The following is a 24308-nucleotide window of genomic DNA, read 5'->3' on the forward strand; positions in this document are numbered from 1 at the left end:
TGTTGATGTCTGATTCGTATTGATTTGATGTTTTTTCATGCTGTCATTATGGATTATAAAAACAGCACGCACACACTGAGTGGGTCTCAATTAGGGTGTGTGGGTTTGGATTAAAAACAAGGAAAGGCATGGGTGTGTGTGGGAGAGAGAATTAGGCTGTATAATCAACTTGGGTATGTTTTTGTTTATTTACATGGAGATATGAAGTAATGATGTGGTGTTTGTGATGCTTCAGAGACGGAGTTCAATAAATGGTGTGTGTGTGTGTGTGTGTACAGGGTGGGAAACATGCTGTTTTCAGTGGAGACTCAGACCACAGAGGAGAGGACACAGCAGTACCAGTCCGAGATCGAGGCTCTTTATAAAGATCTGACGGCTAAAGGCAAAGCGCTCATGCTGTCCTCTGAGCTCGGGGTGCGTTGTCTTACGCTGTCTGTCTGTCTGTCTGTCTCCGAGTATCGTCAAAGTGGTGAAAGGGCATTTTTGCCAAAACAATAAAAAGAAAACGAAAATGCACTTCAAATTATCACAGAGTGCAAAGATCAATCCGTTATTATTATTGTTTATTATTATTATTAAGACAAACTCGCATGGATGTGCGACTCGCGAAAGGTGTTCGAGAGTGCGCGGAAAGTGAAGCTCGATAGCTGGATCAAACGCCGTGTGTGTCATGCTGTTATCGGAAAATAATCAACGACAGCGTGGCGTGATGAAGTGGAGTCTCTCTAACCGCCACGACGTTGGTTAGTTTCCTCCTACAGCACGTCCCGAAGTGTTTTATTCCTCTTAAACTACAGCGGACTGTAACAAGTACAATTTGCCATTCATTAAAGAATGACATCAGTGCCGTAACTTTTTATTGTTCCAGAATAAAACGCACTATAAACACTCCCTGCTTTCTGATTCGTTCTCTCTCTCTCTCTCTCTCTCTCTCTCACACACACATGCTCAACATCTCTCACTCATGCTCTGTCACACGCTCTCTCCTCTGTCTGTGTCTGTGTGTCTCGCTCTCACACGCTTTCTCTCTATCTCACTCTCACACATGCGCGCTCTCTCTCCGTCTCTCGCTCTCATGCACTTGTGCTCTCTCACATGCTCTCTCCTGTCTGTGTGTCTGTCTCTCGCTCTCACACACTTGCTTTCTCTCTCTCATTCTCACGCACGCTCAATCTCACATGCTCTCGCTCTCTCTTGCTCTCACACACTTGCTTTCTCTCTGTCTAACTCTCACACGCACGCTCAATTTCACATGCTCTTTCTCTCTCTGTCTCTCGCTCTCACACGCTTGCTTTCTCTCTGTCTCACTCTCACGCACGCACGCTCTCTCACATGCTCTTTATCTCTCGCTCTCTCTGTCTCTCGCTCTCACACGCTTGCTTTCTCTCTCTCACTTTCACACGCACGCTCAATCTCACATGCTCTTTCTCTCTCTCTCTATCTCACTCTCATGCACGCACGCACACACTCTCTCACATGCTCTTTCTCTCTCTGCCTCTCGCTCTCACATGCTTGCTTTCTCTCTCTGTCTCACTCTCACGCATGCACGCACGCTCTCTCTGTCTCTCGCTGTCACACGCTTGCTTTCTCTCTCTATCTCACTCTCATGCACGCACGCTCTCTCGCTCTCACATGCTTGCTTTCTCTCTCTATCTCACGCATGCACGCGCTCTCTCTCTCTGTCTCTTGCTCTCACACGCTTGCTTTCTCTTACTCTCACACGCACGCTCAATCTCGCATGCTCTTTTTCTCTCTCTCTCGCGCTCTCACATGCTTGCTTTCTCTCACTCACACACGCATGCTCAATCTCACATGCTCTCTCCCTCTGTCTCTCTCCTCTCTCACTCTCACACGCTTGCTTTCTCTCTGTCTCACTGTCACACACGCGCTCTGTCTCTCCTCTCTCCCTGTCTCTCTCTCTCTCTCTCTCTCTCACTCACTCTCTCCATCTATCTCATTCTCACATGCTCTCTCTGCGTCTCTCCATCTCTCTCGCTCTCACTCGTTTGTTCTCTCTTTTTTTCTTTCCCCATCCCACTTTCTCTCCTCCCATTTGTGTCTCACCTTTTCTCTTTGCATTTTTCTCTCTATCTCTTTTCTTTCCCTGTCTCACTTTTTCTCTTTGCGTTTTCCTCTCTCTTTATAGAAAAGATTGCCATCCATTGGCTGTAAAAAGGTCGCATGACACTGCTCTCTCTCTCGTTTCTTTCCCCATCTCACTTTCTCTGCTCCTCCCATTTGTGTCTCACCTTTTCTCTTTGCATTTCTCTCTCTCTCTTTATAGAAAAGATTGGCATCCATTGGCTGTAAAAAGGTCATATGACATTTCTCTCTCTCTCTCTTGTCCTCACTCACCATGTGTCTGTGCAGGATTCGGATGCGGTGTGTAACCTCGTCCTCTCTCTGGTGTATTACTTCTGTAACCTCATGCCCCTGTCTCGAGGCTCCAGGTATGGATGTGTTGAACAGAGGTTCCTTCTACATGTCACACGTAGCAGCTAGCTGTCGACTCTCATGAACGATACCGAGTGTGGTTTTGCTACCATCCAGTCTTTGATAGGAATAAAGCACACATCAGTAGCGTTAAAACATGGCTCTATGACTATTTCTCAAACAACAGTATAGCTCTAAAAACAAACCCTTCATAAGTACTCATTTAAATGTCATTTGGACTTCATGGGGGGGTGCCAAAAGTTTTGTTAGGCTAATCTAAAGGTTCCCACAGCCATTTCAGTCAGCTGAGTTCAACTGTACGACAAAGTGATTAGCCTCAGTCCTGCATGCGTATTGATTGTTTCATTAAAGGAGCCATGTGTCACTTTTAGAGCAGTTTCCATTGCATATCCAGACGAGCCTTCTCGAGATCGTTTGCTCAAAATACACACTCCTCAGTTGCATTTTAAAGAAAAAGGAGCAAAGATGAAAATAGAGGTTTGTTCTGACTGGGGGCGGAGCTCGTTTCTGGGCCAGAAAAATTGTCAACATGAGCATGAAATATGAAAATGACTTTTTCCTTTTTTTTTTTTATATGTTAGTTTTGTGAACCACATATTTTTGCCTTTTTGAAGTGTCTTTAAAAGTTAGAGATATACAAACGTACATATTGCAGCTTTAATTTGACCATATTTAATAGAGTATTTCAGGAATCTATCAGTACAGGTTTGTGTGATGGGAATAAGTCTGTGAAATTTCTTTGTGTGTAGCATCGTGGCCTACTCAGTGGTGATGGGAGCTCTGATGGCCACCGGGAAAGAAGTCGTCGGCAGAATTCCATCTGGGAAGGTAAAGACGAGATTTTAAAAATAAAAAAAAATCGGTTCTCGGAGTGAGTTCTGTGGACGGCCAGGGGACTATGACGTTCCAGCACCATCACCAAAGCTGTTCTACTTGTGATCGAGTTCTTGAATTGGGTCCCGTGAATAAACGTTGAATCCGAACCTCGCTAACTCAAAACCAAATCTGCCTGTAAATAACATCACGTTGGATCTCATATGTTTTGTTGGAAAGTTCAGAAATAAAACGCACTATGGTTGGAGTGAATTGACATTATTTATTAGTGTAAAGATTAAATTTAACGAGATTTCCATTTCCTGAAGGAAATAGCGAAGCTTGCAAGGCAAAAAAAATACAAAATGATAGCTAAGGTAAAGGAAGGATGTGCTTTGTTTCAGCAGTTGAATCCACATAAGTTTGACCTTAAAAGTCAAAAGGGGTGTTCACACAGCAACTTTTACTGCGGTGTAGCACCGGGGCTGCCCCGGTAGAGTGTTCACACGGTACAAAGTTATAGCGGTGTAGCCCCTGAAAGCTGCTTAAACCGGTGAAAATCTAACCCTGCTCGGGAGGTGGTTTAAGAAATTTACTCCGGAGTAAATGCTAGTTTGCGGGGCAGCACCGATATAAAATGGGACGTCTGAACGCTACAGGGGTAGACTCGCTACGTGTGAGGAGAGTTGATTACATACGGGCATTGCATAATTTGCATCCTGGTACAACCCCAATTCCAAAAAAGTTGGGACAAAGTACAAATTGTAAATAAAAACGGAATGCAATAATTTACAAATCTCAAAAACTGATATTGTATTCACAGTAGAACATAGACAACATATCAAATGTCGAAAGTGAGACATTTTGAAATTTCATACCAAGTATTGGCTCATTTGAAATTTCATGACAGCAACACATCTCAAAAAAGTTGGGACAGGGGCAGTAAGAGGCTGGAAAAGTTAAAGGTACAAAAAAGGAACAGCTGGAGGACCAAATTGCAACTCATTAGGTCAATTGGCAATAGGTCATTAGCATGACTGGGTATAAAAAGAGCATCTTGGAGTGGCAGCAGCTCTCAGAAGTAAAGATGGGAAGAGGATCACCAATCCCCCTAATTCTGCGCCGACAAATAGTGGAGCAATATCAGAAAGGAGTTCGACAGTGTAAAATTCTAAAGAGTTTGAACATATCATCTACAGTGCATAATATCATCAAAAGATTCAGAGAATCTGGAAGAATCTCTGTGCGTAAGGGTCAAGGCCGGAAAACCATACTGGGTGCCCGTGATCTTCGGGCCCTTAGACGGCACTGCATCACATACAGGCATGCTTCTGTATTGGAAATCACAAAATGGGCTCAGGAATATTTCCAGAGAACATTATCTGTGAACACAATTCACCGTGCCATCCGCAGTCGCCAGCTAAAACTCTATAGTTCAAAGAAGAAGCCGTATCTAAACATGATCCAGAAGCGCAGACGTCTTCTCTGGGCCAAGGCTCATTTAAAATGGACTGTGGCAAAGTGGAAAACTGTTCTGTGGTCAGACGAATCAAAATTTGAAGTTCTTTATGGAAATCAGGGACGCCGTGCCATTCGGACTAAAGAGGAGAAGGACGACCCGAGTTGTTATCAGCGCTCAGTTCAGAAGCCTGCATCTCTGATGGTATGGGGTTGCATTAGTGCGTGTGGCATGGGCAGCTTACACATCTGGAAAGACACCATCAATGCTGAAAGGTATATCCAGGTTCGAGAGCAACATATGCTCCCATCCAGACGACGTCTCTTTCAGGGAAGCCCTTGCATTTTCCAACATGACAATGCCAAACCACATACTGCATCAATTACAGCATCATGGCTGCGTAGAAGAAGGGTCCGGGTACTGAACTGGCCAGCCTGCAGTCCAGATCTTTCACCCATAGAAAACATTTGGCGCATCATAAAACGGAAGATACGACAAAAAAGACCCAAGACAGTTGAGCAACTAGAATCCTACATTAGACAAGAATGGGTTAACATTCCTATCCCTAAACTTGAGCAACTTGTCTCCTCAGTCCCCAGACGTTTACAGACTGTTGTAAAGAGAAAAGGGGATGTCTCACAGTGGTAAACATGGCCTTGTCCCAACTTTTTTGAGATGTGTTGTTGTCATGAAATTTAAAATCCCCTAATTTTTCTCTTTAAATGATACATTTTCTCAGTTTAAACATTTGATATGTCATCTATGTTCTATTCTGAATAAAATATGGAATTTTGGAACTTCCACATCATTGCATTCCGTTTTTATTTACAATTTGTACTTTGTCCCAACTTTTTTGGAATCAGGGTTGTATTTTGCGCTTCCAAAATGGCGAATATCAACAACAACAGAACTGCGTGTCTTCCAGTGTTGCCAGATTGGGCGGTTTTAAGTGCATTTTGCGGATTTGAACATATTTTGGGCTGGAAAACGTCAGCAGTATCTGGCAACACTGATGTCTTCATCCACATTGTTTTCCCAGCGCTTGGTGATGCCATGGCAACCAGGAAAAGGAAGTACATTTTCACGCATGCGCATATTTCATTTCCGCATTATTACTATCGTAGAGCACGGTCGCAAAAACTGCTGTGTGAACGCAAGTGGGGCTGCACCGGTGCTAACACGCTTCTCTATAGTAAGCAGGTTTGTGACGTGAACGCTCCACAAAATTTACACCGGTATAAGATATATCGCAACAAAATACATCGGTGCAGCATCGATGCAAATATGTGCCGTGTGAACACCCCTAAGAGTAGTAAAATCAGTGGATTGCTATGGAAGAATGGAGGGATGAATGAAAGAATAGGAGGGTGAAATTGATGAGGGTCATTCGTATGAAAACAGTTAAGTGTTGTACTTTTGAGTTTCGTGTGACGACTTTCAAAGATGTCGGAATAACAAATTCGATGTTATTCCGACATAACATTCAATGAGTTGAATCCACCTACTAAGTTTTATGACCGTCTATCTTAAAAGATGTAGGAGTAGCAAAAATCGAATGGTTCTAATGGAAGGATGGAGGGATGAGAAGAGAGCAAGAAAGAGGAGCAAAGAAAAGGTTCTGCTGTATTTCTGTAAGGTACCATAATCTTGAGACGTTTACCAACATTGGTGGTTCTAGCTTTTAATCTCTAGCAGCAGTTAGTCCTTGAAAAATGAACGGAAGCCAATGGGAGGAAAAGTGAAAGATGATGATGGGAGGAACGAAAGAATAGAAGGGTAAGATAAAGGAGTGCGAACAGTGAATCTCAGTTGCCTAATGAGTTCAAGGCATCTAACAAGTTTTATGACCATCTATCTGAAAAGATGTAGGAGAAGCAAAAATCGAATGGTTCTAATGGAAGGATGAAAGAGAGAGAGGAGCAGAGGGGGGAAAAAAAGTTATGCCATATTTAGGTAAGGTGTGATAACTTCATGATATTCAACTTAGGCCTTGAATAATGAGCCGAAGCCAATGAGAGGAAACGTGAGGGATGGAAATTAAACAGAAAGCAGCGTGAGATTGATGGAGGTATGAAAAGAAATACAACCCCAATTCCAAAAAAGTTAGGACACTCTGTTAAAACAAATAAAAACGGAATGTGAAGATTTGCGAATCATGGAAACCTTATGCATGGATTAAAGTTTTCCGTCGCTACGACGGATTTCCGTCAACTGGGAGTGCTAAAGATCAATAATGAGTGATGCAGATCCGAGGAAAAAAGAGGGGGGGGTAGGCCCATAGGTCTGACACCGATGTGATTTAGAACTTCACCAAGCTGCTGTGATTGCCTGTTGTTGAACCCTTTCTTGTGCTGTGTTTGAGTATATGTAAAGGAATAAGTTGTTGCGCTAGATAGGCTTAATAAATAAATACAGCCTCCGCTACTGTCTAGTCCTGGGGAGGCTCGGCGTAGGTGGCGAGCCACGGTACTCGGCTTGAGTTTCGTTTCTATCGGCGGCTCCAGCCCGACTTTGCACGCTCGTAACTCGGCCAGGGGAGGTCCCAGCCTCTCCAAACTTGGCAGCCAGCGACCTCTGCCCTCTCCCCAACGAACCAGCGCTGTCAAGGCGGGCCAGCCCCGCGCCTCGGGACGCGATTCACCCCGAGGCGAGCCGCGGCGCTCCGCATCAGTTTCCTTTTAACGGCGGCTCCACTGATGAAACAATCTGGCTGTCCTACTACTAGGCAACTACTTGCCTACTACTAATACTAGGCCTATTGTGGTAGTAGTAATAATAATAATAGTAGTAGTAGTAATAATAATAATAATAGTAGTAGTAATAATATTTGCCTGTTGAAAGGTGATCAGGTGAAAAATCTAAACAGCCCTGTTGAAGCCGCAGCAAGACCTATGCTATTAAGCCTTTTGTAGGTTAAACAGGCTTCGGCAGACAACGTTCTGGAAAGGCTGTGTTTTTCTTTGGTTTGATTAGCCTACGATTTAATCTTTAAACATTATGGTTTCAGCAGTTCGCTTAAACATTGGAGGCTGCAGAGTCGGGCTGCAAGATTTCCCGACACTTGTTTAAGATGCCAAACTTCATAGTAAGGAGAAAATAATTCCACAGTATTTAGTGCCTCGTCAGTCTCAAAAATTAATAGTGAAGGACCAACGTGAATTAAGTGCCAAAAAAACCTCTCGTAGGCCTATATTTTACATTTTCAAAAAAGTCCGGAATTGGAAGTCAGTCAGTGGAGTGTAATGACGTGTCTCATTCACTAAGCACAAAAGGTCGGGAAACAGTGGAGAAAACAGCTATTGCTATAGGCTACGAATGGTTTACATTAGTAATTTAATGTATGTGACAAATTCATTGATTAAATAGATAAAGAAGCAAACACTCCGAAGCTCAAAATTCAGAAAAGTGGCTCCGGTGTCACAAGTGCACAAGAACAGTTATTTGAAAGTTAATCTAATGAATTTGCGCGTGCGATTTCATGAAGAACCGGGACAATTGGCATTCGGTGAAAGATTCACACCTATGACTCATTATATTCGCGCGCACCCTCTCGCCCACTGTTGCTTCGTTTTCCCGATTTACACGCGTGTCTGAAGATGGAGTTTTCAGAAATCTCCACTCTGCCCCGAGTTTACAAAAGTAGCTGTTTTCAGTGACTGAAACCTCCATATAGACCCCTTTCACTGATGTCACCCGAAACCGGAAGTAAACAGACCCTGCGCCATTTTGGAAGACCAACAAACTCGTGATAAGGGGATAATAACGGCAGCGGTATGTGAACCCACGAGAATAAAGTGGAGTGGCAAACGACTTAAATAAATCTGAGCTGTTTTATTTATGATTTATTGGCCCAACAGTAGACTTGAAAGAAACCTGTGTGAGACTTGGCAAAAAACTGTGGATATAATGGACAAGTCTGTGCATGATCTGCGGACACTTTGAGGTAAGCAAACGCAAGAAATTCAGATTTAAAACATGCTAAAGTGGCCCCAAGTTGATAACTGTATGAGGAGCAAGCCTCCCAGACTTCTACAATTTAATAATAATAATAATTTAGGATGGTTTGGGGCTTGCTCGCTGCTGCCAGGTTGGTTGTTGAGTAGCCTGACTTTTTTTTTTTTTTCTTGCGTGTGGTATCATTGTTGACGTGAGGTTGTTTTTTGAACATGCCAATGCGGACACGATTTCCCCTGATGAGTTATGACTTCAGACGCGATGCGTGTGTGGAGGTGTGGAGTCCGCGTGATGTGTGTAAGATAGGCTTCTCATGTGTTTGGAGAGCCGCGCTCCGAGACAAGTGCAAGCGCACACACCCCCAAGGGAAAAAAAGGGGCCCCCCGAAAATATCGGCATAGTTCGAACACTGAGTGTAGGCACTGGGTGTAAACAACAAATAGTTTACAGTGTCTGGGTAGCAAACAGATGGCAGAATTGGTGTCAGGTCCTCCTTATGTTTCCATTCTCCCTTGCCGCGAGTCTTATCATATGGGTCAAACCCATCAATCACAGCCAGTTTCTCCACATACCGTGCCCTTTCTGCAGCTGGTAATGTACTCACATAACCAGAATTATCATCCATCGTGTCACTTTACTCTCGCTCGTACTTTGTTTTATATTGTGAGTGCATGTACTTGGTCTTCCAATATGGCGCCTAACAAAATCTCGCGGCGCGGTGACGTCATGTGAAAGGGGTCTATAGGTGTGAATGAGAGGTGCAACCGAATAAATAAATAAGCATCTTTTTTAATCCGGCTACATGTAGGCTATCACTGCGCAAAGCCTCTAATGTTGAAATGGTAGTAATATTTGTTAAAATAATAGTAGGCTAATTTCCACATTAATTGGTAAAATGGCCCAAGGGATGTGATGGGGGGATGGCCGTTTTATAAGGGGTATGATTTGAGATTTTTATTTCAGAAGGGGAATGCCTCCCCCCACATCCCCCCTCAACTCGAGTACTGCGTATAAGGCCATATTTCACCGGACATAGGCCCTTCGATTTCCATCACTAGAGCGCGTCAAATTACTTTCGGTTTTGCCAGCATGGACGCGCTTCTTTTAAATGAAGGCACAGATGTGTCAGACATCGACAAAACGGTAAGAATAAGTGGAGATGGGCTTGGCGAAATGAAATGGGCGATAATGGCAAGCTCCTGCTGCTGTGCCAAGGAAAAAGAAACAAAAACAGGCATCAGGTGTTGCCAAACTAGATGCCTTTGGCTTCACTGCGAAGAAGCAGAAAACATGAACTTTCACTTTACTTTTCTTGTTTCCTGGCTTTATTTCAACAGATTTTATTTTTCTTTCTGTTCCACCCTTTTGAAAGCATGGTTCAAGTTCGACTGCACTTGCGCTTTTCTCTGAACCACTGTTGTGCATTACTAAAGTATTGTTGAAATAAATTTGCACTTTGTGCTGAAAACTTGATGTTTCATCATTTATAGCCAGTAATGACAATGGTCAAGTCTTGCCTTAGCTTTAGTCATTGTTAAAATTATGTAAATGCACTATAAGTAGGGGCCGAGGGGATAATGGACAACACGGCGTTTAAAATTTGACGCATCACTGACGTGGTAGGGGCCAACGACATGGGGCTTTTTTTTTTTTTTCAGTCAGATGATTTTTTTTTTTGCTTTAATCCACGCTTATGTTTAATTGAAAATAGTACAAAGACAACATATCAAATGTTGAAACTGAGAAATTTTCTTGTTTTTTTGAAAAATATGTGCTCATTTTGAATTTGATGTCAGCCAAATCTTTCAGAAAAGTTGGGACGGGGCAACAAAAGGCTGAAAAAGTTATGTAATGTTAAAAAATAATAATAATTTGGTTATAAAAAGAGCATCCCAGAGAGGCGGAGTCTCTCAGAAGTAAAGATGGGGAGGGGTTCACTGCTCTGTGAAAAACTGCGTGGGCAAACAGTGCAACAATTTAAGAATCATGTTCCTCAATGTAAAACTGCAAAGAATTTGGGGATCACATCATCTATGGTCCATAAGATCATGAAAAGATTGAGAGAATCTGGAGAAATCTCTGTATGCAAGAGACAAGGCTGAAAACTGACACTGGATGCCTGTGATCTTCAGGCCCTCAGGCGACACCGCATTAAAGGAACAGTCCACCGTACTTCCATAATGAAATATGCTCTTATCTGAATTGAGACGAGCTGCTCCGTACCTCTCCGAGCTTTGCGCAACCTCCCAGTCAGTCAGACGCAGTCAGACGCGCTGTCACTCCTGTTAGCAATGTAGCTAGGCTCAGCATGGCCAATGGTATGTTTTGGGGCTGTAGTTAGATGCGACCAAACTCTTCCGCGTTTTTCCTGTTTTATATGACCAGTGACATGAAACAAGTTCAGTTACACAAATTGAAACGTAGCGATTTTCTATGCTATGGAAAGTCCGCACTATAATGACAGGCGTACTAACACCTTCTGCGCGCTTCGGCAGCGCATTGATACGGAGCTCAGATATCAATGCGCTGTCGAAGCGCGCAGAAGGTGTTAGTACGCCTGTCATTATAGTGCGGACTTTCCATAGCATAGAAAATCGCTACGTTTCAATTTGTGTAACTGAACTTGTTTCATGTCACTGGTCATATAAACAGGAAAAACGCGGAAGAGTTTGGTCGCATCTAACTACAGCCCCAAAAAATACCATTGGCCATGCTGAGCCTAGCTACATTGCTAACAGGAGTGACAGCGCATCTGACTGCGTCTGACTGACTGGGAGGTTGCGCAAAGCTCGGAGAGGTACGGAGCAGCTCGTCTCAATTCAGATAAGAGCATATTTCATTATGGAAGTACGGTGGACTGTTCCTTTAAAAGCAGACGTGTCTGGAGTGGAAATCACCGTATGGGCTCAGGAACACTTCAGAAAACCATCGTCTGTGAAAACACTTCATTACTTCATCCACAAACGCAAGTTAAAACCAGATATAAACAAGATCCAGAAACACCGCCACCTTCTCCGGGCCCAAGCTCTTTTACAATGGACTGGGGCGAAGTGGAAAACTGTCCCGAGGTCTGGTGAATCAAAAGTCGAAATTCTTTTTAGAAATCATGGACATCACGTCCTCCAGGCTAAAGAGGAGAGGGACCATCTGGCTTATCAGTGCACAGTTTAAAAGCCAGCATCTGTGATGGTATGAGGGGGCATTAGTGCACATGACATGGGTAGCTTACACATCTGGGAAGGCATCATGAATGCTGAATGATATATCCATGTTTCAGAGCAATATGCTGCCATCCAGACAAAATCTTTTTCAGGGAAGGCCTTCCTTCTTTCAGCAAGACAATGCCAAACCGATTTCTGCACAGATTAAAACTGCATGGCTCTGTAGTAAAAGAGTCCAGGTGCTAAACTGGCCTGCCTGCAGTCAAGCCCTGTCTCCCATTTTAAACATTTGGTCCATTATGAAGCGCAAACTATGACAAAGGAGACCCCGAACTGTTGAGCAACTGAGATTGTACAGTATATCAGGCAAGAATGGGATGATATTTCTCTTTCAAAACTACAGGAATTGGTTTCCTCAGTTCCCAAACATTTACAGAATGTTGTTAAAAGTCGAGGTGATGCAACACGGTGGTAAACATGCCCCGTCCCAACTTTTCTGAAACGTGTTGCTGACGTCAAAGTCAAAATGACCGCATGTTTTTCAAAAAGACAAAACAATACAATTTCTCCATTTCAACATTTGATATGCTGACTTTGTACTATTTTCAGTGAAATGCGGTATAGGGTTTCCATGATTTGCAAATTATCGCATTTACAGTTTACATAGCGTCCGAACTTTTTCGGAATTGGCGTTGGAGTATTTCTCAGAACATGTCTCGTATATTTGGAGGTATTATTTTGAAAATTGACGAAGAGCAGTTTGGGAAAATTTTCAAATAATTCAAAGTGTATGAGGAAACGACGAATAGCGGGATTAAAATAAAGAGGGATGCGGTTCTTGAGTGAAGAAGAATAAGTCGTAGTCGAGGAAGATCTGTGTATGCTTTGCTTAAAGTTTATGTATTCATAATTTAATTTGCTGTTAAAGGGATCACTGGCTGAAAGAACAGAACACCAGAATGGCGTGTGTTTGTGTCTGAAAAAGGAATACGATATGTTTTATCTTTCAGCTGGTGGATTTCGAAGCTATGACCACGCCCAGCCCTGATCGCTTCACCAAAATAGCCAAAAGCTGGATGAACTTGAAGAGGTGAGGATTCTGCTCAGGAACGATCTTTTTATTTATTTTAGACTACTGTGTAAACATGTAAATAAAAACAGCTCGTTCTTACTGACGTAGCTCCACCCGCGTCGACGGAGGCTCCATTTCGTTGGCGGTTGAGCACTTCCAGTTCATCCATCCTTGATTCCCGTCTTCAACAATCCCATCCTGCTTTCCTAACCTTCCTGTCGTTCTCTGTCTCCTCTACACAGTCTGCCCAGTTGGTACCAGAACCTTCCGTCTGTCGCCGAGACGTTCCAGTTCGCCAGAACCATGATCGAGGTCCTGAACACCGACTCGTCCTCGCACTGCCCCAAAAGATCTTAAAGGCCGTCTCTATCCTTTCTGCCTCTCGTTTCTCTTCAGTCTTCCTTTATAAAGATCTGTATCAGAGTCTTCATTCATTCATTCATTCATTAACCCCAGAAAGCAGTTTTACTGAAGTTATTCGAAAGTACGCCGAAAACCAGACACACTTAACGAACTTGAAACCACTTCAATCTTACTTGGAGTCCTGTGTTTTAAATTTGTGACAATCTTGTGGATTTTTTTTTTTCCTTTCTCTTCTCCCTTGTTTGAGCACATCAGCCTTAACATGTAAAAGGGCTCAATTATTAGCTGATGGTTTTAAATCAGGAAAAATACACCACTGTTCAGAACCAGGATTATTGAAATACTTGTTTACGAATGAGCGATTTGAAGTGAAGCCTTATGGGGGGGGGTTTCTGGTTGCTCCAGATGTTCGAGTGATGCTCACATCATCATCATCATCGACTCTCACATTACTGTGAACTCACAAAGGAAGAACATATTCATCTGTTTGCTGAAATGCAGCTCGTTCGCTGTGTTTTAGTTCGAAACATTGGGATTTACCTCTTGAGGTGTTTTATTGTTCATTTTAACTGAGTTTCATATCAGGGTCTTAAGTACTGATTTGAAGAACGGCGCTTTGAGGACACGTCATTTTACTGTCCAGGAATTAAACTTGAAGTATCGATCTGTGAGGCTTCTAAGAGCAGCACTGGACATGAATAAACATCTTGAGTTTCTGCAAATCTGTCTTGAATTTTTTTTTTTTCTTTACGCTCAGCGGAGACTTGATCAGGAACACTCATACATCCACCTGCTGTTTTAGGCGGTTCCCTAATCAGCCGATCCCCTGACAGCAGCACAGTGTATTAAATCATGCAGATACAAATCACTTTAAACATCAGAATGGGGAAAAATGGTGATCTCACGGTGAAGCGTGACATGGCATGAGCCAAACGAACTGGTTTGAGGATTTCAGAAACAGCTGATCATCTGGGGTTTTCACACACGAACAACAGTCTCTAGAGTTTGCGCAGAATGGTGTGAAAAACAAAAAACGCTGAGCGAGTGAGTGAGTGAGAGTTCTGTAGGTGGAAACAAACGCCTTGTTGATAAGAGAGGTCAAAGGAAAATGGCCATGATTGGTTAGTTCGAGCTTTTTTTCCAGGAAGGATATCGCAACTCATGTAATCACTCTTTACATCCGTGGTGAGCAGAAAAGCATCTCAGCATGCAACAGCAGAAGAACACACTGGGTTCCAGTCCTGCCAGCCAAGAACAGGGATCTTAGAATCAAGACCAAGTTCCTGTTAAAGTGGCGGTGAGTGTATATTATGATGTTATGTGTTTTCAATGCGAACCTTACTCGGAGTGCTTGGGAAATTGCAGCAGCAGGTTCATAAAATCTCTACGTAAGCACAGCTTGTTAACGTCTGCGACTGATCCGGTATGATGATGTGGAAAAAGTGCTTGGATCAATCCCAAAAACATCCTATAGAGGATGTGCAGTCACGTGATCCGTCCGTGTTTACTCCGCCATATTGGACGGCTTCAGGATTATTTACCTTGCGCGAGCGTAATGGATCCAGGGAGTAATCCCCAAGAAAATTCGGAAAATACCCCATCTACATCGCGCGATAACTTGTCTAAGTTTGTTCAGCATCTTGAAGGTGACGTGAGGCAGCGTTACGTGGAAAAGGGTTCCAGGTTGGGGATTGCAGATCCGTACAACTTGCCACAATCCTTGTTCAGGGAAATTCGGAGCTGCGGTGCTGGCGATTTGCCCGATCTGGCCTACCACGACATTTACAATTTTCTTGTTAATCGTGTTACACTGGCAAAGCCCTCAAAGCTTACAAGAGCCTGGAAGCTTATAAATATTTTGTTGCGGGATGGGTATCCCAACTATACCTCTGGAAGGTTCCGAAGAAGAATGTCTACTCGATAACCTCACGGGTAAGTGGCATTAAGACGTTTATCATAAAGAGACTATGCAGGACGTTTTATCGTAAGAATGTTCGAAATCTAAACTCAGTTCCAGATAATGACAGGGTAGTAAATATGTATGTTTTTGTCTGAAACAGGGATGCAAACGGCGCGCCTTTTGGCAGATGCCGCCTTTTTCACGGCTGAATCGCGCAGATCCGATTTTTTATTTTTTTTTAGGGGGGTCGTTGGAGTGTCTGATTATAATTTCAAAGTAAATTCTGTATTAAAATTACTAAATAAGCAAATGCCGTTACAGTCCATGAAACGTAGGAAGTACAAGTATGAGAAGAAAACAGTAAATCAGAAAGCTGCGCACGTTTGCACGAAAGCTGCGCAAAAGTGCACAGCTTTCTGATTTACTGTTTTCTTCTCATACTTGTACTTCCTATGTTTCATGGACTGTAACGGCATTTGCTTATATACAGAATTTTTACTTTGATGAAATTATAATCAGACACTCAACCCCCCCCCCCCCCCCCCAAAAAAAAAAATCGGATCTGCGCGATTCAGCCGTGAAAAAGGCGGCATCCGCCAAAAGGCGCGCCGTTTGCATCCCTGCTGAAAAAAAATATCACAAATCACCGCTATCTTTATCTGTGCAGAATTATTATTCAATATCAGATATAAATGTATAGGGGTCACAGATATGTCCAGCTTCTATATTCAAACAAATTAAAAAATATATTTTCTTGCACCTCTATGTGCCTAAAATAACATACATATTCTTTTTCAGTACTTTACACAATCTGATAGGAAGAACTTTATAAACAAGTTATGCATTTGTATACATATTAAGAACATTAATATTACACGTCCATGTGAAAACCAGTTATATTTTTTTGATCACAACTTGGTGATAGGTGGTGCAGCGGACACCCATTTTGCGCGTCTCTCCTCGTCTGCGGGGAATCTATAAAATGACAGGCCCTCCTTTTGGCCCTGTCTATTGGTACAACCAAATGCTGAACAAGATATAACCATTCTCGAAAGATCTACTCCCACACACTTGATAATTAGAACGGGTTCGTCTAAGTTCTATGCGCGGCCACGCCGTCCAAGATGGCAGATAAACAAATATCACATGACCTCGTGACGTCACGTGCACGCTCTCTATACAAGGTACTGTATACTAATAGGAATTCTGACTCTGGTTGTTTTTACTGAGTCAGATCACTTGACTCCCCAGTAAGAGTCGATTCGTTCAGATCCTTAATGGCTCATTGACCATTGATTGATTGATTGATTTTCATTCGAATGGCTGAATTTAGATCAATAGATGAATATTAAATCCTTTTATAACTTTTTTTTTTTTTTTTTAAGTTTTTTTGGGCTTTTTTCACCTTTATTGGATAGAACAGTGTTAGAGACAGGAAATGAGTGGGAGAGAGAGAGACGGGGAGGGATCAGGAAGTGACCTCGGGTCGGAATCAAACCCGGGTCCCCGGATTTATGGCATAGCGCCTCATCCACCTGAGCCACGACGCCCCCCTTTTATAAACGTTGAGGTAACATTACAAAGTAGTAGCTCAGATAAGTGACTCCGCTCTCTAGAAGAGTCGATTCGATAGCGAACGACACAGTGCTCAATGTGAAGGAGCTCTAGTTTGTTGATGCTCTGTGCTTGAACGTGGACTGAATGTTCGACAGTGGATTTCCCCCCCCCCCCCCCCCCCCCCCCCCCATATATCAAAGAAAAGGCTGTAGGCTCCAGGTGTTTCTACTCAGACGTTCGGGATGACTTCTGAGATGAAGAAGACTCTACACTCCTGCCTTTTACTACCAGTTCCAGTCGTGAACATGTCTGATTTGATCATTTTTAATTCATTAAATGCAGTACATCATCCATAAATCCCGACGTATTCATTTATACATCATGGCAAAGACTACTGTAACGTGTGTCCATGTCCATTATTTCCACCAGCACAAACGGAGACTCGAAACCACTGGATGGAAAACAGGCTTCAGGGAAAACACTGCTCCTGAAGCCTGTGTGTTATTCATGGAATTATTTTTCTCATGTAATTCCAGTGACTTCATCTTGACCTCGTAGTCTTCCTGTTTATTTGGTCATTGTTTCCATAGTTTGCAACATTCTTCAGCAAGGCCAAATATTTATGAGGAATTTCTTCTCCATTCGCTGGAGAACTCAACTGCCAAGAAACCTTAACTTTCCAACAGTCTGTCTCGTTCATCTTTCTTAGGAAGTCTAGGGTTTTTGGCTGACGTTTTCATCCAAAGAAACAGGACACAACCGAGCAGTTAAGGCTATTTAAGACGCTCAAGCAAAGGTCTTAATCAAGTTTTGGATCGCTAGCCCAAAACCTTAAACTACCAATTCGGTTGCCCAGTTTGCACCCAGTGTTTCCAGAATAAATATGGCCTTGGTATCAGTGTGTGAGCCAGTTTTTAACCAAAGTATCTTCAGATCTTTCACATGCACCATTTCTTTCCAAAGTTTTCTTTGCCTACGGGTTACGATGGCACCAAAGAGGAAGAAACCTTGAGAGGAGCTGAGACTCTGCAAGTAGAGTCCATCATCTTCTGGCTTCAATATTCACAGTTTCAATGGGATAGAAGATGATGACTAGCAGTAAGCTTAATGATATACCGTATGAGCTAAGGAGTAAGTATTCATCAAGATATGACTTGAACATAAAGTTAATGCCATGGTAAAATAGAGCATGACAATAAAACCAGTATTTTTGGCAGAATTAATTTTCCAATTTGCTTCAAGACTATATACCTACCTACGTAAGGAATAAAACACTATCATGCTGTTGTAGCCACCCTGAAATCGATTCATTTCTAATAGCATTATTAGTGGTTCTCATGTGTTTCATTCTTCTTGTATACCATTGGTTTACCAAAGTCACAATTTTGTATTTATGACCACCACCAAATTTGTTGGAGAAGGTTGTTTTCACGGCGGCATGGTGGTGTAGTGGTTAGCGCTGTCGCCTCACAGCAAGAAGGTCCGGGTTCGAGCCCCGTGGCCAGCGAGGGCCTTTCTGTGCGGAGTTTGCATGTTCTCCCCATGTCCGCGTGGGTTTCCTCCGGGTGCTCCGGTTTCCCCCACAGTCCAAAGACATGCAGGTTAGGTTAACTGGCGACTCTAAATTGACCGTAGGTGTGAATGTGAGTGTGAATGGTTGTCTGTGTCTATGTGTCAGCCCTGTGATGACCTGGCGACTTGTCCAGGGTGTACCCTGCCTTTCGCCCGTAGTCAGCTGGGATAGGCTCCAGCTTGCCTGCAACCCTGTAGAACAGGATAAAGCGGCTAGAGATGATGAGATGAGGTTGTTTTCAAATCTGTTTGTTTGTTCCCAATGTAACTCAAAATGTAGTGAATGAATTTTGATGAAATTTGGTGGAAAGGTGGGCCATGGGCCAAGGAACAAGTGATTCGATTTTGATGCAAATCTGGATATGTATGTGTATCCAGGATCCAGATATGTGCGTGGATCCAGGGTTTGTTTTTTTTCCCCAATGTAACTCAAAACATAGTGAATGAATTTGGATGAAATTTGGTGGAAAGGTGGGCAATGGGCCCAGGAACAAGTTATTCGATTTTGATGCAAATCTGGATATGTATGTGTTTCCAGGATCCAGATACTGTATGTACGTGGATCTAGGTTGTTTTTTTTTGTCTGTTCCCGATGTAAGTCAAAAAGTAGTGAACGAATTTGGATGAAATTTGGTGGAAAGGTGGGCCATGGGCAAAGGCACAATTGCTTCAATTTTGATCCAAATCTGGATATGTACTGTATATGTATCCAGGATACAGATTTTTTTTTTTTTTTTTGTCCGTTCCCAATGTAACTCAAAAAGTAGTGAATGGATGTGGATGAAATTTGGTCTACAGCTTTAGTATTATCCTAGGTTCAAGTGATTTTGATCAGCCCTGTGATGACCTGGCGACTTGTCCAGGGTGTACCCCACCTTTTGCCTGTAGTCAGCTGGGATAGGCTCCAGCTTGCCTGCGACCCTGTAGAACAGGATAAGGTGGCTAGAGATGATGAGATGAGAAGTGATTTTGATGTTGATACTGTTTGATGTGCCTTGGCAGAGGTATGCACTCTCCCGTGTGCCCTTCTAGTTAAAGACTTTTTTTATCCATTTATAGCTACTTTTAATGTTTTGGAAAGTTTTATAAATGATCATTCAGTATCTCAGAATGCACAATATGTCAGACTTCAGGCGGCTAGGATATAACACCACCTCGAAGTAGAACCACCTCAGGTTCCACTTTTGTCAACCAAAAACAGAAACCTGGGGTTTGGTTTAGGGTTCAGGCTGCAGTGGGTGCAGGCTCACCAAAACTGGACAGTTAAAGACTGGAAAAATATAGCCTGGTCTAATGAGTCTTGATTTCTCGATTCCATGGAGACAACCTGGTGGAGGTTATGTAATGTTGTGGGGAATGTTTTCTTGGCACACACTTTGGGCCCTTTAATACCAGTCAATCATGGCTTGAATGCCAGAGTGTATTTGAGAATTGTGGTTGACCATGCACATCTCTTCCTGGCTACAATTTACCATCTTCTAACGGCTACTTCTGAAGGACCACAAAGGTCACAAAGCAAATTCATCTCAAGCTGGCTTCCCGAACATGACGATGGGTTCAGTGTTCTTCAGCGAGCTTGCCAGTTACTGGATCTGAATCCAGTCGAACACCTTTGGGATGTGGAAGAACAAGAGTCTCAGCACGATGTCAACATGGACTAGTATATCAAAGGAATGTTTAGAACATCTTGAGGAGTCCATGCGATCAAGAACGGATTGACTTTAACGAAGTGATCACTGAATGTATATCGTCATGTTCCATCGTCATTTCTAGGAAAGATCTACTGATATTCTTTTGGCTTTCAAGGGAAAGACAGGTCATGTACTGACAAACCTGGGTGAATGTTTGTTTTGACAGAAATGGCCCAGGACGTATTACTGATTACCTTTGAGGCATATTGTTGTTTATAGCATTGAGATATATTACTCATCCCAGTGGAATGGAACATGATAATCTACAATTCCAGTGAAATATTGCTCAACGCTTGCTATGAGGGAAAACATGCTCAAGCACGGTTCTTGAAGTATGTCATATGGATTGATGTGGTGGTGTTATCCATCACATTGAATGCACAGGGAATACTAATAGGATTAAAATTAAGTAAAAAGGTTTTCTTGAATCCAGACAGAGTGATCAGGAACCAAATGATGAAGTAGCTTCTCTAGGTAGACTTGCAATAAAGAATTAAAAATACTGGATGGAATTCCTCTCATCTTAGTAGGAGGTGGGACTTTATTACAGACTGCATCACATGTGATAAAGAAGTCTTTATGTCTAATAATGTCATCAAAGAAGAAGGTAGCTACAGTGTGTCATGTATTCAGCATTTAGCGGTGAAAATCAGAGAAACTAACATTTCTACATCGTTTTGAAATATTCAAGGATGACAGACAGACATTGCCATTCAACCTCCATTCATTTCAGGCTTTGGTCGACATATTTCTGGCCCTGAAATTAGCTCCACCCCCAGCTGGAAAACAGCTGCTCAACTCTGCATCACGCAAGAAATATGTCGTTTCATCACATGGTTGGAGGCTTTTTGTGGAGGAAGGTAACAGAAGGTTGAAAAAAAAAAAGACAAACCACCCCTTTAAGTTTGAGTTCCATGAATTACAGGAACACTTCCAAATCAAAGGTCAAGCCTCAAACTCGCACAAGTAGTACATGCGCCGGTCGCAGTAGTTGTCCCACCAGTCTCCATCATCGGAGGACATGGCAACGCAGTTCTCTTGTTTCCCACCGTCTGGCTGGCTGGACAGGAAGTGCTTCCTCCACTGGAAATAGGTGACCCGTGTGCCGTCGTCAAACAGGTAGAGCCCCTCAGAACGCAGGTCATTAATGCCCAGCCACACGGGCCAGTTACTGCCAGGTAACGCCTGCTTCACGTACTCAGCCAGAGCCTCTTGTTCACGCCGGTCCCGCGGCATTGCCATGCGTCCTCCACGCTCCTGGCATTTCTGAGACGCGCCAATGTACGTGTCGTACACATGGTACACCAGGAAGCACTTCTGGCCCACCTTCCGACCTTTAACGCAACCTAGAACATGTTAGAAAAAAATATTACAAAATGACTGGGGGGTACAAAGCGCAACCATCACACCAAGAGCTATTTCCATAAAGCTAAGATGCTTGTGCCATCTTTTCAGCCGATCAAGAAATCTCAGAGGGATTATTTTTCAATCTCTGGCACTAAACACAAAGCTGTCAATCAACCATCGGCCCACAAACCTTCCAGGCGGCCGATTTCTTTGCGGTTGTCCTTGCAGAAGTTCCAGGCGTCGTGGATGGAGTCCTCAACATCATCCACTTTGCTCTCCAGCCGTGACAGCCTGTCCAGCAGCTGGCTCACCTTCACGTCCAGCGTGTAGTGGCCCACGTTCAGTTTATGGATGGCCTGGTCTAACGCCGCCAGCCTGGACACTGAAGCAAACGTCAAAAAAGCGTGGAGTTATACACTTCAGGTGGTTTAAACTAAATAAAACTAAAAAGACCTTTCGTCTTTTTTGAGATATCTTTGGGAAAAAAAAGTGACTTGCTGCCATTTAATAGATCCGGTCAGTTTTTTTTTTTTTTTTCATTTTATACAAAGGTATGCTTTTCTGGCCCTGAAATTAGCTCCGCCTCCACCTAGAATAAAGCTGCTCAGCTCGACGAACTCAAAACAAACAAATCACTAAAAAAAAAAAAAAGCTGCCGTGAACGACGAAGAAGGAAGAACTTTTTGCTTGTTTAAATGACAAACCGCTGCTTTAATTTTGTACAACAACATTTAACACAAAAGCTAATATAGTATCTGAAATATTGATGCATTTCCTACGAACCACAATGGATGGATCGATACAGCTTTTTAAAAAAATAATAAACCTGCCACCCTGCTGAATTAACACCCGCTGATGATGATTGATGATGTCGTCGAGCGTGGTGTGCGTGCGCCTGTCTCATCACGTCTGTTCTTGGTGGTGATAAGAAACAAAAACACCACCGCTGCTGGGTGTTTGTGTTGCCAGGAGACGCACACAAGTAGTTGTAGTTGCTCTCGTAGTCAGATTCAGGTTCGGATTCGGACTCGGCGGCAGTCGGCTCGGGCTCCTGGGGTTCCTCGATGTCTGGTGTGTCTCCTCTCGGTCTCGTTCTGTCTGAGTCACTCTGCAGTCAGAGGACACACACAGTGCAAATACCGAAATGCAGCTCTTAATAGTGCGCAGGAAAGACGGCAAATTATAAAGACCGCGTTAAAATTCTTCATGCATGTTGTAAGTACTGTGCAGGGATTAGTGCATGATGCAAAAACTGCTGGATATGACGTCTGTCTGATGTATTGAATGCATCCCTGTAACGTTCATCACAATGTAGCTATTCATCTATTGCATAAGTCTTACCTGAATATCCCGAGCAGTCTGATCCTGAGCGAGTGCCATGCTGTTTCCTTCAGTCTCGGCCCAGGACACACATGGCAATGCCAACGCAGCAAGCAGGAGCACAGCTAACCCCATCTTCTGCTCTTCTCGTTCTCTCTGTCTGTTCTTTCTGTCTGTCTGTGCTGCTTGCTTTCTCTCTCTCTCTCTCTCTCTCTCTCTCTCTCTCTTTCGACTGATCTTGTCCAACAACAGGAAACTCTTTTCCCACCTCCCACTTCCACGGGTTGTTTTAAGTGTTTTCTCTCTCTCTCTCTCTGTCTGTCTGTCTCTCTCTCTCTCTCTCTCTCTCTCTCACTCTCACAGACTTTCCCAGACTCTTATTCATTCATCTCTTCAAAAAAAAAACCTCCAAAAAAACAACCCCTCCTCAGACCTGTTTTGTTGGAACAAAGCTCGTTCTAATGTGTGAAATCTTCCAGTGCTCCCTGAAGCAGGTTGTAATAAGTGTGTGTGTGAGAGAGAGAGAGAGAGAGAGAGCAGGAGTTCAGTTTCCTTTAAGCACGGAAGGAATTCAGAGCACCGGCCGGGGCCACACAAAATGCTCCCATTCTTTCTTCGGTGTTTGGATGAAACTGAGGATAGAGGCGTGGAATCTGGCCTCGATCTTCTCCTCGAGTCGTTCCCTTTTTCTTTACATTTCACTAAATCTTTCCCAGATGAGAAACAAAAAAAACCAACCCAAACTTGTAAATGATTTGATTTCATATATATATATTAAAAATGGAAAAGACAAAAAAAAAATATGCAGCAAAAGTATTAGCGCCCTGACATATTCCGAGCAGGTACTCGATATTAAAAACATGCATATAAACATCGTCTTGAGTCCACGTTCATCCGGAATTAGATCCGTGAGCATTCTTGCGTCCGTTTTAGATACTCATCAGAGTAGGTGTTATGTTTGGTAATACAGTGGTGCTTGAAAGTTCGTGAACCCTTTAGAATTTTCTATGTTTCTGCATAAATATGACCTAAAACATCATCAGATTTTCACACAAGTCCTAAAAGTAGATAAAGAGAACCCAGTTAAACAAATGAGACAAAAATATTATACTCGGTCATTTATTTATTGAGGAAAATGATCCAATATTACATATCTGTGAGTGGCAAAAGTATGTGAACCTTTGCTTTCAGTATCTGGTGTGACCCCCTTGTGCAGCAATAACTGCAACTAAACGTTTGCGGTAACTGTTGATCAGTCCTGCACACCGGCTTGGAGGAATTTTAGCCCATTCCTCCGTACAGAACAGCTTCAACTCTGGGATGTTGGTGGGTTTCCTCACATGAACTGCTCGCTTCAGGTCCTTCCACACCATTTCCATTGGATTAAGGTCAGGACTTTGACTTGGCCATTCCAAAACATGAACTTTTATTCTTCTTTAACCATTCTTTGGTAGAACGACTTGTGTGCTTTCGGTTGTTGTCTTGCTGCATGACCCACCTTCTCTTGAGATTCAGTTCATGGACAGATGTCCTGACATTTTCCTTTAGAATTCGCTGGTATAATTCAGAATTCATTGTTCCATCAATGATGGCAAGCCATCCTGGCCCAGACGTAGCAAAACAGGCCCAAACCATGATATTACAA

General features: G+C 43.0%; 2 protein-coding genes across 3 annotated transcripts in view; one reads left to right on the forward strand and one right to left on the reverse strand.

The window, feature by feature from the left end:
• Positions 1-13998, forward strand: part of ttc13 (tetratricopeptide repeat domain 13) — a 36285-nt gene extending 22287 nt beyond the window's left edge. For both annotated transcript variants that reach the window (XM_060913922.1, XM_060913923.1), the window contains exons 19-23: positions 279-414; positions 2371-2450; positions 3204-3282; positions 12852-12931; positions 13156-13998. In XM_060913922.1, coding sequence (XP_060769905.1) covers positions 279-414; positions 2371-2450; positions 3204-3282; positions 12852-12931; positions 13156-13270 — 490 coding nt within the window. In that variant the 3' untranslated portion in view covers positions 13271-13998. The remainder of the gene's footprint in view (positions 1-278; positions 415-2370; positions 2451-3203; positions 3283-12851; positions 12932-13155) is intronic.
• A 6505-nt stretch (positions 13999-20503) lies between these two features.
• clec11a (C-type lectin domain containing 11A) lies at positions 20504-23229 on the reverse strand. The gene is made up of 4 exons (XM_060906868.1): positions 22685-23229; positions 22322-22451; positions 21534-21725; positions 20504-21342 (listed from the first exon to the last, which is right to left on the reverse strand). The coding sequence occupies exons 1-4, from the start codon at positions 22796-22798 to the stop codon at positions 20942-20944; spliced, it is 837 nt and encodes a 278-aa protein (XP_060762851.1). The 5' UTR covers positions 22799-23229; the 3' UTR covers positions 20504-20941.
• Positions 23230-24308: the final 1079 nt, after the last annotated feature.

Source organism: Neoarius graeffei, chromosome 2 (genome assembly GCF_027579695.1).
Source record: "Neoarius graeffei isolate fNeoGra1 chromosome 2, fNeoGra1.pri, whole genome shotgun sequence".
NCBI lineage: Eukaryota > Metazoa > Chordata > Actinopteri > Siluriformes > Ariidae > Neoarius > Neoarius graeffei.

Excerpts from the sequence above, each read along its gene's own strand:
- clec11a (XM_060906868.1), bottom strand. The coding sequence starts at position 22,798 with ATGGGGTTAGCTGTGCTCCTGCTTGCTGCGTTGGCATTGCCATGTGTG. Across the intron at positions 22,452-22,684 it reads AGACTGCTCGGGATATTCAG|AGTGACTCAGACAGAACGAG; the intron begins GTAAGACTTATG and ends CTCTGACTGCAG. Across the intron at positions 21,343-21,533 it reads AGAAATCGGCCGCCTGGAAG|GTTGCGTTAAAGGTCGGAAG; the intron begins GTTTGTGGGCCG and ends AACATGTTCTAG.